Source organism: Ambystoma mexicanum, chromosome 9 (assembly GCF_040938575.1).
Source record: "Ambystoma mexicanum isolate Mex_15411 chromosome 9, UKY_AmexF1_1, whole genome shotgun sequence".
Lineage (NCBI taxonomy): Eukaryota > Metazoa > Chordata > Amphibia > Caudata > Ambystomatidae > Ambystoma > Ambystoma mexicanum.
In genome coordinates, this window is record NC_090931.1 from 1,464,779,710 (window position 1) to 1,464,797,193 (window position 17,484).

Here is a 17,484-nt window from a genome sequence, read left to right on the forward strand (position 1 = left end):
TGTCTTCATAACCCAAACCTAAGGGAGAATGATAAGTATCCAACCCTAAGGAGTTAGAGCTGGAATTCTCAGATTGGTCATCATGATTTTTATTACTGACAATGTGGATGGTTTTGCGAAGAGAGATCTTACTTTGGCAGCAAACCATTAAAAATTCTGGCAACATCAAAAGTTCTTCTCCTGAAGACGATTAATACTGCGTCCCTCCCAGCGGATCCCTCCTGTTCCCTTGGGGCCCTTCTCTTCCTAGGTGATCCTCCCGGCTAATACCACTTCCACGGTTAGGATCAGGTAGCGGCTGCCTTCCCTGACCACCTGGGAGGAGACTTTAGCTAGGGGTTCTGTGAGAATTATGCAGGATTCATCACAGACTCCTCCCCATGAGATCCTCTGAGCACCACTCCAGGGAACTCTCGAGTAGCGACCTCACCTCCCTGGCCTCATGGAAAGGGGCTCCCCATCTGAAGCATTGACAAGACCCAAGTATTCGTCCCAATATATAGATTGAAAGTTACGTACACATGTTGAGAGAAAACTGGACATACATATTCTGAGAAGACTGCACACACATGTTCAGAGAAGAGTGCATAATCCCTGAGAGTATTATTTTCCTAATCCATGCCTGTAGGAGTCTGATGTAATTTGTCCTTGTCTACAGTCAAATGACCTGCTCATAGCCAATACATTGGCTCCCCTGTATGAGTGTGGGGTTGTCAATGCCATTTGTACAAGTAACTTTTACCTGATACGATATATTTTTTGATACTGGATAAAAAATGTCTTTTTTTGAAGAAGAATTCTGATACTGATCATGTTTGCTTTGATGCACAGTACTTAATACATAGTAAGTTTTACTGTGCATCAAGGGTAAAGCAAAAATGATAGGTCTTATTATGTGGCTAGACTGGACTACATTGAGTTAAAGTTCTAACATGCAGCGTCCCTTCTTTCAACCTCAATACTGACCAGAGCTATGAAATTTACCTCTAAATACCAGTATATATTTTTTCCTTCCATAACCTTGGTTTTAGGAGTGTTGTTCCACAAGTTACAACCCACACCATTATTCTTTCTAGTTACTTTCTTGAATGGATCTGGGAAATTACTCCTAAAGTTTTAAAATACAGGGTTTCTTCTTCCGATCACTTTCTTTCTACATGGGCTCTCTATGAACCTCCTGCTCAGTGTCCAGCATGCAGTGCACTGCCCTTTCGATAATTTCCTCAATGGGCTCTATAAATCTTCCATTCGAGTTCCAACACGCAATGTTTCTTCGTTCGATCATTTTTTTTCTTTCAAAGGGCTCTATGAACCTTCCCCTCTTTCTCCAGCATACTGCGTTTCTTCTTTCTATCTCTTTTTCAATGCATTCTGTGAACCTTGCCCTCATTCCCCATCATGTCTTGTTTCTCTTTTCAGTAGATTTCTCAACCGGCTGTATGAAGCTTCCCCTCACGTTTCATCATGCAGTGTTTCTCATTTCAATCTTTTTCTCCATGGACTTTATGAATGACTCCAGCATTTCGATGGGCTCCGTAATCTTTCCATCCGAGTTCCAGCATGGAGTGTTTCTCCTTTTGATCACTTTCTCAATGGGCTCTATGAACTCTCCCACCATGTTCCAGCATTAGTAGTTTCTCCTTTGATCACATTTTCAATGGGCTCTATGAACCCACACCTCAGGTTCCAGCATTCAGCTTTTCTTCTTTCATTTACTTTCTCAGTGGGTCTGCACTGTTTTCCTCTGACGTGTTCTCTCCATTTGATGGCCTTCTGCTCACTTCTGTGTTTTCACACCAACGGGTATCCACAAACCTTTAGTACCTCTTGCTGCTTTGTATCCTTTTCCCAGTTTGGTTTCTTGTGCATCCCTCCCTGTCATTAAATGTAATAGCAACTCCATATGGCCACATCGTCTAGTGTACCACACCCCCTTCTCGTTCTTGACCCCTGTCAGGGGTGTGCCTTCACCTGCGGTCTGAACGGACTGCTTCTCGTCCTCGCTGCTGCTCATTGTGTGTCCGACATCTGCCAACAGGCTTGTCTTCTTGGACTCTCCACAACTTCTGCACTTTCACCAGCAGGGCATTTCCATCAGGACCCTGTGAGGAGTCAGAAATGTGAGGCAGACACGAAAGTATAGTTTTCTCAGAATTTTCCATTTTAATAAACACCAAAGGGTGAGATAAACTTCTATCATTCCCTATCATGATGAGAATGTCACTAGCTGGTAAACAAACTAAAGAAGGGTGACCTATTGTCCAAACCTCTCTGACCCTCACACTAATACAAACAACAAAATAAAACAAGGAGTAATTGGCAATCTTCAACTCAACACCCCAGTGCAAAAGATCAAACATTTCAGTTCCAAACAGTATTCCTGTTGACCAGAGTTGTGTTCCCTTCCCTGGCTCAATGCAGGAACACTGACAGACCAGTTCTGTTTAACCCAACACAAAGGTTCCTTGTCTCCCAATGGGACTTTGCCTTGGGTAATGAAAAATGTCTTTCATGAACACTTGATTCCAAAAACAAAGTACTTGTTATTCTTCCCGGTTTCCAGGCAACAGTTTTTTCATTACGCCCTTCTTCCACTTTAAAGTATTTCATATCTTCCACAATATCCTTTTCCTCCAGACCAATGTCTTTCTCACCAACCTCCCTTTTTATCTCAAGAAAAATATTCTCTTCAGGGCATATCACAAGTATCTTCCAACTGAATACTTATGTCAGGATAGCAAAGGAAGTCTTCTTGTAAAGCAGCAGTTTGTAAAGAAATTATTATAGAGACAGCACTTTCTTTCTGCAAAACCTTTTAGCCACCAAAACAATGTTTCACGTTATCTTCTTTCCTGGTCCACTTGCCAGGACTAACCACTATAAATCCCTTTCCTGGTTTACTCGCCTGCCAGGATAAAATGGCTACTTCTACAATTGTTCACAGTGGCAATGTTTGTTCCTCAGACTTCCCACCCCAAAATCACGTGTGAGGAGAGTTGAACAATGGTTGCTTTCTTCATAGTCTCTTGACAATTTGGGTTACAATCTTTCCTCCTTTGATATCCCACCAAAGAGGACTAAAACCCTCGTTTCTCATATGCTGCTTCTGTACAGCCTCTTGGCTGTGGGTAATGCGAGTTGCAGCTGTCCCTCAATTTGTATTCTACAAAAGAGGTATTACACCCAGATTTCTCATATACTGCTTTGGCAATGTGGTTTATAAATTTCCTCTAGTTTGTATCCCATATAAAAATAATTATGCCAGGATCGCTGTAATGTCACTTTCTTGGTTCGATATTCAAAATTGTCTTTTACAGCTACATTGTTTTTTTAGAGTGCCCCGGGGTTACCTACATGTTTAGGCCATCTCATTGGATAGACTCAGTGTGTCCTCTGCTTAATTACCATAGACGGCAGACCTCTCGTGGTCTGCCCGCACTCCTTGCAGCATCCGCTTTTCTCCAGTGGACCACTCCTTCTGCTTTTGAAGCTCAGGCGTTTCCCTGATTCGCAGCACACTTCAAAATAACGCCCACCTGAATGCGCTCACGTCTCCCTGTTAATCGGCTTCCTTTTCTGATGCTGCTTTCCACTGCTAACACTCTGCACGGTCCTCCGGCCTCCCGGTTCGCATCAGCTGGGATTGCTTCAAGACGCAAGGCAACCTCTGCACACTGGTCTGCTACAGCCACGCCATTACCATCTTCTTCTCTGAGCTGCATTTATTTTCTCCATTTAAATACCCCACTCAGGTGTTTACCTTTCTAGCAACTAGCCCGCTCATTCAGATTAGTTGCACTTTGAATATTTACTACCTCTGAGCTTATCTTCCTCGTCCGAGTACCAAGGGCATTTTGGACCTTGAAGTCCTTTGGGGTATTAACAATGTGTTCTGTTTTACAGTAAGCCATCATAATTTTAGGGAGATTGGGGGAATCTAGGTTTAAGGGTTTTACCAGTTTTCCCTGGCATGAGTCCCCTCTCACGTGATCTCCCAGGAAATAACACCTTCAGGGTCGGGATCATGAAGCATCTGCCTTCTCCAGGCCATGTGACATTCATACTGGATTTTCAGGAATGAACTTACTAGATTCATTACAAACCCCTGTCTTACTGGTTTCTCCGTCTTTTCTCTGTCCTTCTGATGGTCATGAACAGTGAAGGAATACTCACAATTTCATGTTTTCCTTGATGTAGTGTAGGGCACTTCAACAAGACTTATTGGTAACAGCAGGACTGTGAATGTCCTTGTGGACCATAAATATCTTGCCGCTGATATGATCTCATGAACATTGCTGGAGTTGCAGGCAGTAGGGTAGCAGGGCCAGCTGCAAATACCCTCTTTCATATGCATATAGAAAGCTGCTGGCCTGCCTGCTTCATGGAGATGCCAAAGTGGGTCTTGATGTCTAGGCCCAAAGAACTAAATCCTGTGTGTGCTTTAGGATATCCATACACTGTACGTTTGACTACTGGACCCTAAAAGGGAGTTATTTACAGTCATCCTTGGGTATTCTGAAAACATGGGTAGAATGGGCTAAGCTTATGGTTTCAGCTTCACGATGGACATTTATCATGACTCTTGGTTTCCATGATTTTAGTTATATGAGGGCTCATGTTCATGAGAGCCGTAACGTTAATGAAAGGAGCAAAAATCTTGCGTAAGGCTTTTACTCCTTTCCATTAACATCACGGCTAATTTTCAAGCATTTGTATGACACCGCCTCCCTTCCTCTCCACCATACAAATGGTCCACCATTTGCGCCGGTATGGATTTTCATGCAGGCGCAAATGCTAGAGATCCCCACGGGGTCAGCCAGCTTCATGCACCCGCATAAAATAGGCGGCCCTGATAGGGATCATTGTAAATGCTGTCTGCCATGCTTGCATGACAGGCAGCATTTAAAAATACAAATAAACGCTGCCTGACATGGCCACATGCCGGGCAGCGTTTATTTAAAATTGTGAGCACTGCTTACACTGCGTTTTGCCTTGCACCTTTGCACTCCGCCTTACGAATGACGAACATTTAGTGGCTGGGAGCTGCCTATGTATATGTCAAAATGTAACGGCTCCCTACCATCAAATTACAAATTGGAGCAAAGTGAACTCTGTTAGGTTTATTACTTTGATTTTAGATCTTCAGAATGACGTGAACAGCATGGTACCCTCTGGTGCCAATATGAACCCTAGGTTAGAGTTCAGTTGTTTTAGCAATACTATATTTGTGTTTTATGAAATACTAGCATTTTTTGTAATATTTTTTAAACATGAGTTTATAATGTATGAAAAATATGTATGCTTTTGGTTTTATAGGCCTTGTAAGGGTGGAGGAGAGAGAGGCTGACACGGGATTGACATTTTTCACAAATATCTATTGAGATGTTAAAGAAAAAAACGTATCTGGTTTCCCTGCCTCAACCGAAACTAAAAGAGCTGCCAGAATGTCCGTCAAACAAATAGTCACCATCCGGTATCCAAACCTAATTATAGCCCTTACGCTCTACAACTAAGGAGATCTAATAACACAAATGCTCTCCCATCAGGGGAATGACTCCCCTCTCCTGGTGAATGCTGAGAGTTCTTATTGACCACTGTCCAAAAAGTTCTCTAGCCAAGGGGGAATGACTCCCTTCCCCTGACATCGATATCTTATTCCAAAAAAGTTCACACAAAGTAAATAGATCCTAATCAAGGAGAATGACTTCCTTCTCCTTGATTGGGTATGGACTTCCTTGTCCTTTCATGGGGCCAGGTGGAATAGCTCTCTTCCTCTGATGTTGTCTGGTTCCCCTGGTATGTTACACAGTCATTCAATAAAATGTGCTCCTCCTTCAAAGTGTAAGCAAACGTCCACTCTTTCTTATTGGTATTCTCTTGGTCTGAGTTGCAGATCCTTTTAACACTTCCTTCGTCGGGGTCCCAGAATCTTCTATTGCATTCCACGGGCTTCGCCTCCCCACTGAATTGAGGAATGTTTTCTTCTTGACTCAGTTCTTTATTGTTGGGGTTCTTGACCCTTCTCTGGTGGTTAGTGGGCTTATTGGTACGCCCACTGGGATGAGAAAGAAACTCCTCCGATTCCTGATGGTAGGGGTCCTCGACCCTTCCTTGGTGGTCAGTGGACTCATTGGTATGGCCGCTGGGACCAGGAAGAGGAGCTGTGCTACACGTTGGGCCTTTCATGGTCCCCTGGGCACTGTGGTTACCAAGGGGCTTAGGGGAGTTGGCATTAGCCTGCTTTATTTATGCCACTGCATCCCCTCCGGCTCTCCCCTGCCACCCATTACTTTGATTTGGGTGTAGGTTTGTCGCCGGGGCTTCCAGGGACAGTGGTCCTTCAGCTTGCATCTGCGGGCTCTACAGGTTGCCTTCTTCTGTCACATGGTGATTCCACCAACAGCTTTCCTCCGCGCACGTTCCCGCTGGTGGGTTGCACAGGCCCGCTCCAGTGGTCCTGCCCGGAAACTCATGTTTCCAACTGCCAGCATCCTCCATGCTCTATTTCCTCGGGTCTGCCAAACGAGCTTGAAACTCCTGGGTCAGACAAGCTCCACACTCGCAGCCTATCCCAGCTGGGCTTGACACATTACTTAGTCCATTGTCCATTTGTGTAAGTCTTTTTTTCTCTCTTGGTCTCAATCCTCATGCCTCCTTGGGGCCACCTCATACCAGTACTTCTATGATTAGTGATATTCATGGTTCTCATGTTCTTCTTTGTTGTGGTACTTGTGACCACACTAATGTCTTCTGTATTACAATAGTACATGGGTCTACTGTTTAACAAGGGTTAGCAGATGAAACAGGAGCTAGGGTATGTGTTGGTGCAGTGGTGTTTACCGGTCCATACCCCAGATGGACGTCCTTGTCCCCAGGAGGGGAGTTCCTCCTCATGAGCTCCTCCCGTATTAAACCACCCCTATGGGGCATATTGGGTAGTGGCTGCACCTCCCTAGCCTCATGGAAAAGGTCTCCCTCCTAAGGAGAAGTGACAACATCTAGTGACTCGTCATAGCCTATTGCTCAAAATAATCTACGATGATGATATTCTAAAAACCTGCCGTCATTGGGGGCTCTAGATGACTGAACTTGGAGACCCTTGGACGAGATCCAAGAGACCAGAAACATAACCACATGTAAGCTGCATCCAGCTATCTTCGCTGCTCAGCACTACTTAAAAGCTTCAATTGTTTCTGCTTCCGCTTCATTAGGGAGTTCACTGATCTGCCCTTCAGAGGCAGATGAAAGTTCCTTCATGCCCCCAGGAAAGGTGAGCTGTGGGTTGACAACCTGCTAGCAAAGGCCAGCCCTTTTGCATATGTGAGTGCTGTGACGTAGCATCCTGCCTTACTGGTGATCACTGTGGTGTGTTCCTCATGCAAAAGTCCTCACCCAGTAGGTGAACAGTCACAATGCCAACAGTGAATACTGCACAAGTGTTACAAATATTTTTATTAATGCACAATTTACACAGATTTTACCAACAAAACAAACAAAACATATTGGCTACTACACAACTAATCTGTCACAAAAGGAACAAAGTCGCCGCGACTTTGGGGCACTTTTTTAAACAAAATTTATTTTGGTCATTGTGATTTCACAACAACACAATGTTGCCGCAATTCATTTGAGTCCTATACTTCAAATCCAATAAAATATAATGATAACTACCAAAAGTAATCAAATCTTGGCATAACCTCATACCATTATATTTTTTTAAACCAGTGGGACACTTATTTTTTACTTTTTTTCGTGAGGTTCTTACAATACTGTAAGTGCACAGTAAACAAGAAGTTGCAAGTAAGGATTCACAATCGAATTTCCATTGTTTTTGTATAACCACAATACATTCTCACACTCCCAAAAGAAAAGGAGAAAAAGGGGAAAAAGAGGATTTGAGCCATCTAACTCTTTTCATAAATGAGTGTGCATCCCATGTGTTCCCATCATCCTAGTGTATGCATTCTTTGATTGTCGGGTCTTCGACATCCCATCCTATCCCTCAATTTGAACCTATTCCAAGGACAGATTTTTCAGTAAATTTACTCTATGAAGTCTATGCTCTCTATCCCGCACATTATCTCGAAAGGATGCCCATGAGCGGATGTATTTAGACATGGTGTCTGATATTAGTGCTGAAATTCTTTGCTTGGTACAATCTCTTGTATCTTCACCCACTATTATGAAATTATCGGCCCCTCTGGAGACTATGGTTGATGTGATAGGAAGCGATAGATTGCACCGTCTTGCCTATGCTTTCTGCATCTTTGATTGTTCAATACTTAGCATTTGCAAATGTTTTCTCCTTTACTTAATCTAAGCGAAATATGTTGCGCGTATGTAGCTTATCCTCTTTCAATCCCCATTCGCCCTGCAGTCGCCTCTTGATGGGGCATCCAAAACAAGCCAAACAAATATTCTTTGTTCTTCGCATAAAGCTGTTTTCCAGCACCTGACAGCTCTGCAGACATGGTCTCTCTCTTCAAAGGTTTCTTGCTTATTATTTATATAGAGTCAACATCCATCTTTTCATCATGGCCGCTTCGCTCGCTATATTTTCTACCGGAGCAAGGTTCTATATGTCTTATCTGCATTGTGTTTCTGCGTATATACATTTACTGATTCTCTTCTCACTTATCCTCTTACTGCACATGATTTCTTCATATTTGCCTAAATGTTTACTTTATTACTTCAGTTCCATCTTCATTCTTTAAGTATTTGCATGTCGTCTCAGTGCATCCTCATGTCTTCTCTTTAAGACATCACTTTACTCTGGTCTGATTTCACTTATAGCTCTTCTATGTCCAATGGTGTATGCAGACATTCTTCCACCAGGTCAGTTTGAGGGTACATTCAATATCGTTGTCTGTGTGCATAACATCTCTCTTATCTTCAATGCGGTATTGGGACGATACCTGTTGTCACAGACAGTGCTCTCTTGCTGTTCTTTCAGTGTGACGGAGGTGAGGGGGCGGGAACTAGAGATGGCGTGTACATCTGCCTCTCACACACCGCGAAGTTGGAAAAAAAAACAGCTACAAATAGCCAAATTTAGAATTAGCCGAGATAGAACTATCGTTTCTGAGCTAATAAAAGTTCAAAGGGAACAGATAGAGAAAAACAACTGCTTGATGCTACATTGTATCTCGCCAAGCAAGGGAGGCGCCTCCCTGTGGATTCAGGAGACATGCAGGATTGGGAAGTATGTCCAATGAAGGAAATCTTTTGGAGTTACTGAAGATGATGTCCAAGTATGACAATGTTTTAGCACAGCTTATTGCTCGTGCTAAGCTGAATGAAACATATTTGAGCCATGACATTCAGAATGATTCATTTGTGCATTAGAGACAATGCGCGTTATCCGTGAAGAAGTTAAAATGGCCAAATTCTATTGTGTCATTGTTGACTCTACAATAGATATCAGCAGAGTTGATCAATTTTCTTTATCTCTTAGTTATGTGATATCATCTGGTCATGCAGATGAACATTTTGTAATATTTGCTGAACTTCCTGGAGCAGGATCGGCAGACTTTTAGAAACTATTGGTATCGACTTTAGAGTCCCTGGAACTTATATTTCCTTAATCCGTCGGCAGGGGTATGATGATGCAAGCACTATGTCTGGATGTATTGCTGGACTTCAAGCACATCTCACCCAGAGCTATATATGTTCACTGTTGTGCGCACAATTTAAACCTTGTGCTGATTGATGCCACACTATCATGTTTAAAAGGAAAGTTATTTTTGGGTGCACTTGAGTGTGATAAAAATGAGATAGCATATCACAAATAAAGGTGCCAGCTGGGACAGGCTCTGACAATACCAGGCATAAAGTCCATATGAAGGGTTAATACTGCTGTCAAAGAGGAGAGAATAATGGACAAGGTATTGATTGTTTTTGTTCTGTACTGTGTTGCCAGGAAACGGGACCAGAGGATTTGAAGTCTGACAGTTACAAGTGGGCTTATTGAGCAGCTGAAAGGAAGAAGAATATATGGTTTACTTAAAGTATATCCCGTTGCGCTAATACCCTGTTATTACGGCGACTGGTTGCTGAAATCGCTGTTTGGATTGAAGTATAAAACTCGAAAACCGAAGTATTCATTTCTGACGAACTGAACGCGAAGAGGTGAATGTATTGAGAAGACGCGTCGCTGCCGTGTATAAAGTGAGCCCTGAGTGAGAGAACACCATTTTGATCACTTTATAAACGCCCGAACAGCGTTTTGCTTCACATGAAGGTGACAGAAGAAGTGGTGTGTATGGACGATCACATCGGGAGTGAAGCTCGAATAAGAGGGGCGGAGCCTGAGCCGGTCAACGGTAGTGCATTGCGTCGCTGAGAGGGTGAGGAGAAGAGACGCTGTACATGAGAGAACAGCTGATTAGGTAAATAGCGACCCATCTGTTTACGGCAGACCGACAAGGAGGTAAACCACGATGCTGAAGCAGAAGAAGGTATGTGAAAGTGAGAGAGAGAAATGAGAGCGAGGTGAAAGAAGGATCATAGACTGAAGAAAGAGAAGTGTGAAACAAAGAATTACGATAAGAACAGAAAGAAAATTACATGAGGAAATTATAGAGAGACTGAGTGAGGTGAGAAGGTGTTAATTAAGAAGGAAGATAGAAGACTAAAGAAAGCTGGAGAATAACTGAAGCAGAAAGAAGGGAGTTACTATAGAGGATATTGGAAGTAAAACAGACCATAACAAAGACAGAAAGTGAAGGTGGCAGCAAGTGAGAGAAAGGTCGCGAGTGACCATAAACATACCAGAGAGAAAGACAAGATAGAAAACGTATTAAAGGAGCAAAAAGGAAGCAAAGACTGTAAGCTTATGCTAGTTCCCAAAAAAGAGGTTAATAGAGAAAAGCTAAAGAACAGTTTTTAAGACTTGAACTGAATTGTATAACATAAATGATCGATATATAAACCATATGGGTTAAAGAGAAGATGAAACCAATTGGCAGAGAGACTTACCTGGAGAGATTTTGTTAATAGTTGAATGAAAACATTCCTCAAGTAAAGAACAGTCTGCAAGAACCAAGATGTATCCTTTTACCTAAAAGAAAAGAAAGTTAATGTTAATAAAAGTTGTTTCTGAAACAGTTAAAAAACCTACTTTCAGTCTCAGAGTATTTATTTAAGATACTACAGAGATCAAAACTTCCCAATTTTGGTGTCAGAAGTGGGATTTAGTCGAACACCATGGAGGAACCCATTAAAACATTAAGTGACGGGCAAAAACTGCTTCAGCAAGCATTACAAATACAGAACCAACAAGCCCAAGCAGATAGGCAAGTTTTTCAGCAGGCTATACAATTACAACAAGCACAGTTATTAGAGGCAACCACCATCCATAGACACTCTCAAGTCCCAGCATCAGTGCTACAAAAATACTCTGTGGGAGAGGACCCAGCTCACTTCTTTGTGAACTTTGAAAGAGTAGCAAGGAATGCTCAATGGCCAAACGAAAGCTGGTGTCATTACATAGCACCCCTCATGACTGGGGAGATGCAGAGCGCCTCCCAGGCCGCAAATCCGACTGGCGAAACACCGTATATGGATATGAAACGAGTGGTCCTGGAGCATTTGGGACACGATGAAGAGGCCTACAGAATCAAGTTTCGAGGAATCAAATTGCAAGCAGAAGAAACTCCCCGACAATTATTCTATCGGGTCAAAGAACTATGAGATAAATGGCTACAGACCAGTACCAGCACAGCTCATGAGATGTCAGAAAAAATTGTTAGGAAACAATTTGTTGAAGCCTTCTCCTTGCCAATGCAATGTTGGGTCTGCCAACATCACCGACCCAGTCTGAAGCGGTTAACATCGCTTCAGCTTATCAAAAGGCTGGACAGGACCATGTCGTATGTGGCAAATACCAAACCAACTACAAGCTGGAATAATCCTTCTCTCAGACGAACCAGTACTACAAGATGGCCCAACTCGATGCTCCGCAATACGGAGTGGGAACCATCTAAAGCACGACCAACGAGCGAGAGTCCTGCAGGAATTAGAACCTCTTCTGTAGGACCGAAAGGAATACAATGTTTTGACTGTGGTGAATGGGGTCACTTGGCACGAATGTGTCTCAAAAGAGTTAAAGCAGAGCCTATGGATGTAGGAAATATGGAGGCGCCTAAGGAAGAAGAGTATCAAGAATCAGCAACCGTTCCAAAATCATCTTATTCATATGTATGTGAGGCGGAAGTCGATGGGAAACCCACAAGAGCCATGGTCGATACTGGCAGTCTGCAGACAGTAGTAAGTACAAAACTCGTGGGGAATACAGGGGATTCAAATAACCTAGTTCCTATTCGATGTGTCCATGGGGATGTTAAGCCTTACCCCACCAAAGAGATTAATTTAAGGGTGGCTGGGGAACAGATGGAGGTAAGAGCTGCCGTTATGCCAGTATTGCCAGAGCTTTTACTAATTAGTTCCGATGTCCCTAACTTTTCCCGGATCATAAAGAAAATAGAGGAAAATTGGCTACGAGATGCCCTTTTTCATCATGAAGAAATTCCTGTAGCTAACGTACGTTAAGAAAGGTAAAGAAAGTCTGGGCAGAGAAAAATGTTTGTCCCGTAGCAGTGGACTGAAAAATTGATGAAGGGGGCGATAGTTTCAGAATGGCACAGGAAGTAGACCCCTTGCTAGGAAATGCTAGGGCAGCTGTTCAAACTGGTGCAACCGGAAAAGGTCCCTACTTTACTCAAGAAAAAGGGCTATATTATCGAGTCAGCAAGGATGCCACAGGAGCTACGGTAAAACAGTTGTTAGTCCCCAAGAAATTCTATCAAACGGTCCTGGAAGTGGCCCACCTGCAGATTGCTGAAGGACATTTGGGGACTAAGAAGACTAGACAGAAAATTTTGGCCAGGTTTTATTGGCCAGGTATATATGCTCAAGTAGCTCGTTTCTGTCAAGCGTGCCCAGATTGCAGAAGAAAAATAAAGCGAATATAAAGAAGGCTCCTCTACAACCAATGCCAGTAGTATTGGAACTGTTTAATCGGATTAGATATTGTGGGACCCTTGGAACCCTCATCCCGAGGGCATAAATATATATTGGTGATTGTCGACTACGCCACGAGATACCCAGAAGCATTTCCTCTTAGATTTACTAGTGCCCAAGCTATATGTGATGCATTAATACCTTTTATCAGCCGAGTGGGAATTCCGAAAGAGATTATTACGGACCGGGGTTCCAATTTTATGTCAACTGTTATGGAACAGGTTTGTCAGATACTACAAATGAAACATTTGAAAACCGCTGTCTATCACCCTCAGACCGATGGCCTTGTGGAGAGGTGTAATCAAACGATTAAACAGATGCTACGCAAAACAGAGGACCCGTGAGGCAAGAATTGGGACAGGTTGTTACCCTGGATACTTCTCACACTGGTGAGACAGAAAGACAGAAGATTCCCTTACAAGCAGTCTACCTCACATGAAATTTCTGCAGGAAGAGCAAAAGGCGCATGACCTACAGGAAACAGCCCTGACATTAGAAAAGCTAACTGACACTAGATGGGCTAGTTCAGTAGATTCTGTGAAACAAAACCTAATAAGCCGAATATCCGCTGGATGCATTTCAAATGCAAATGGAAAAGCACTTTGGGATGCACAGGGGCTCTGGAACACAATTGAAACTTTAGAGTTTAAATTCGTAATATATTTTTGACACAAAGTGATGCAAACTGTGCATACACTGTGAACATATCTGCAAAGTACTTGGTGACTGCAGAACGCATGGTTGTGACATGCTGTAAGGAACTAGAGAAGCTTTGGTCAGATGATATATTTGATCGGTTTGAAACACATACTAGAAACATGGCTGAAGAGTGTGTGACCTCAACACACTTTCAAGAAAAAAGGAACAGAGCTAAGAAAAGCTTTCATGATGAAGGAGCTGATTATATTCCTTTAGAGAGTGAATAGATTTGTTGCTCAAATGACCATGAGGTTTCAAGATTTTAGAAATAATGAGCATTCATTCTCAGCAGTGGATCCTAAACATTTCACTAGCTCAGATAAGTCTGACGTGTTGAGAGAGTTGGCTACATTTTATGCAGGTGATGTCTCTGTGCCCGACGCTGTGGAAGAGCATTCTACTTTTGTGCACTGTATGGGGAAATGTTCTCTGACAACAAGCAGTTAATAATAAATGATGTGCTGCCTTTCTTGATGGCCAATGATATGCAGGCTGTTTACCCAAAACTTCCTAATTTGTACAGACTATTTCTCACTTTGCCTGCAAGTAGTACCGCTGCAGAACAAAGCTTTAGCAGGCTAAAGTTGATCACAATTTACTTACGGCCAATAATGGGTGAAGAGAGACTTTCAAATTTAGAAGGTAAAGTTGAGAAAAACCAGATCCTGCGCTGATCTTATTCCGAGTTCTATAGTGCCTCCTGCTGCCAAGTCCAGAGTTCCGGCGCAACGCTGCTCCCAAGGTCCCGTGTGGTGAGGTATAGGAAGAGATGCACAGATGCCAGATGCTTATGAGCACCAGTTACAGTGATCTTTCATGACAGCTCATCTTGCTTCCAGAGGCCTCCGTGGCCACACAGTTGCTAATCAGCCTCCTTAACCAAGGACTATCCATCTACAATACCCAATCCGCCTTGATAAAGACCTGTTGGTCGAAACACGTGTTGGCTTTCTACATGTGAATGGCACCACTGGCACTCTAAAGACTGTGGAATCTGTATGCCAATTAAATTACCATCACACGTATATCCTAGTCTCAAGAACTATAATTCACCTGTTCTAGACGCACCAATGTCTCTACTGAAAACTATTGGCATCCATGCCAATACAAACAGGGCTCCCTCCCTCTTCCTAGAGTTTCAAATGCAGCCTTCCTAAGTATTGAAAGAGACCTGGCTGACTCTGTGGACTTTGATAGTGATAAAGTAATTCAGACATTTGCTGCAATGAAACCCAGCAGAAAGGCTTTGTAGCACAGATGGTCCATAGGTTCATTGCTGTGGTAGAGCAGACTCAGCAGAGGGCTTCTATGTCCTAATCTGTCACAGCAAAACATCTGCAAGCACATTAGTCTACCACTGCATGGGACACAATCTCAACTTGCATTTGAAAGAACAGTTTTATCCTCATTACTTGTATATGTTTGTGTGTATTTATTGAGCCATTGTTATGCAACAAGCATTGATAGCGGGGATATTTATTTTCAGCTCATACACCTGGGCACATGTTGGCTTTTTGGCACTAAGAAATGTTTGCAAAAAGATATTGCCCTGATGCACTCAGGGAATAATGACAATTACATTGAAAGAGGATCCAAATTTCCATTGCTGGGACTAAAGGTTATCTTTGGTCCCACTCCCAATCTGGCATTATATTGGTATTTATATTATCAGGGTATTTTATTTTAAACTCAAATGTCTGGACAAATGATGGCTTGTTTGTGCTAGGCAGACAACCCTGTGTCAGAGAATCTAGGAACATTATTAAAACATTGTCCATTGTAGTCTGTGGTTTTGTATTGTTTGGTCTGGTTATCACCAGCACAATATGATATATTGCTTGCGAATGTTTATTGAATTGTTCTTTTTTGCCTTGCTGATGGATCGATCCGATTCAGATCTCTAGATTTCATTGTCAAATTGAAATTAAATTTTAATTGGACGTTCCCTTCATATTAAATGTGTGGTGTGTAACTGATAATAGATGTGACTTGGAGAAGTGTAAGGTTTTATAAATTAAATATATATCGGATAAAAACTGTGCCAGTTTTTCCTTGAATATTAAGTGTCAACAGTTCCTAGTTCTACCCACACAATTAAGGAAATGGTAGGGACCCCCGGCCTGACCCCTCTCTGACCCGACTGGTGCAGTGCGAGCCTCCCCCTGAGCGGCAGTTCGCTCCCCCCCCCCCGGATCAAAACATGGCTCTGCCACTGACTCAGTCCACAGCCTCTAGGGGGAACAAAATTGCACAACACATTACAAATAGGCTGTGGCTGGCCCCAATATGTAATGTAAATGGTCTTTGGTCTGTGACCAAAAGGTTACATATATTAAACATATGTTTTTGATGGAATGGTCTCCAATCCTTGCCAGGTACACTATGTGATAAAACACTACTGTTATAGAAAATGTCTTGTGTTATAATTGTATGCAATTGTCGTTTAGGCGCCTGAAAATACGGTCTGGTGTATAGGCGCCATACAAATGTCCAATAAATAAATAAAATAAACTTCAGTATCTTGTGACACGGCCAGTCCTCTGGCCTTGTCGAGAGGGGAAGGGACGCGTTTCACCACAAAGCAGCCCAGAGCCAGTGCTGACTCTGAGAAGGAAGCCAACAGGTCCCTGTTCCCCTGGTACCAGTTTATATGTTAGCTGTACATATTAAGCCTATGAATCAGATGAGCAGTAGAGCGCCAAACCCCAATCAGAGCTGCATGTCCGCAACAGAGCCACAGAGACAAGAGCAGAAACAACCTTCAAGGACACTATGAATCCAGTGTCCCGTAGTGGGGTAAGCCTGGGAAAGAGCAGGCGATGCCAGAGGACTTATTCAAGCATGCGCCAATTAGCGGATCGCTTCAGTACTCAGATGGATGCTCCACCAGAAACGTGCGTTCAATCTTAGACGACCATGGTTATGTAAGAGGGGCCAGACCCCATCTAGAAACTATACTTGCTGGGTTGAATTACTGCCATGGAAACCCTGACACAGACTGGGACCCTGAACTGGCATACCCAACATGTTTGACCTGTGGTGGCTCGGTGTGGAGAAAATGGGTGGGGCATAGCCCTTATTTAATTTTTGTATTTATATAGCGCTAAGATGGGCCCGCAGACATATGAGAGCTTAAACAAAAAGACCGAACATATACAGTAATATAGCTGAAACACCGAACAGCCAGGGAAAGCGTCAACAGAACAAAGCAGTTTTCAAACCATGCTTAAAGCAATCCAAAGAACAACATGCTCTCAAAAGACCTCCGAGACACCATAGTCAGTCTGACTTTGGGCACAGACAGAAGCGAAAAGTTGTTAGATTGAAGTGCCCTCACAGCGGGTTGCCAACAATGTCTGTCAGACAGATACGTTGGACTTGTACCATATAAACACCTGTGTGTTATGGAAAGTAGTCGAAAGGTGATTCTAGAGGGGACTGGAAGCCAATGCAAGGCTTTCCTGGTCTCAGAAATGTGATTGCTCCGGTGAAGGCCCTCAACTGCCGCACCACATTATTCTGCACTGTCTGCAGTCAGGTAATTTCCCCTTTACCATTGCCATTCAAGATACTTGAACAATATAGATTGGCTTCTACTATAGCCTTTGCAATTGTGGCCCGATGATCATGGTTCAAAAAAGAGTCTCAACTGCACTAATAGTTTAAGATAATATGAGGACGTTGAGACAAGACTACTCACATGCACCCTCATGTTAAGCTCCTGATCCAAGATTATACCCAGTGTTTTAACAGTAGGGAGTGTAG

General features: G+C 42.9%; 1 protein-coding gene across 1 annotated transcript in view; it reads right to left on the bottom strand.

Moving 5' to 3' along the window:
- LOC138489220 (uncharacterized) overlaps positions 1 to 17,484 on the bottom strand; it is a 69,505-nt gene that overhangs the window by 42,666 nt on the left and 9,355 nt on the right. The window contains exon 2 of the mRNA XM_069616897.1: positions 10,978 to 11,059. Within this exon, the coding sequence (XP_069472998.1) occupies positions 10,978 to 11,059 (82 nt within the window). The remainder of the gene's footprint in view (positions 1 to 10,977; positions 11,060 to 17,484) is intronic.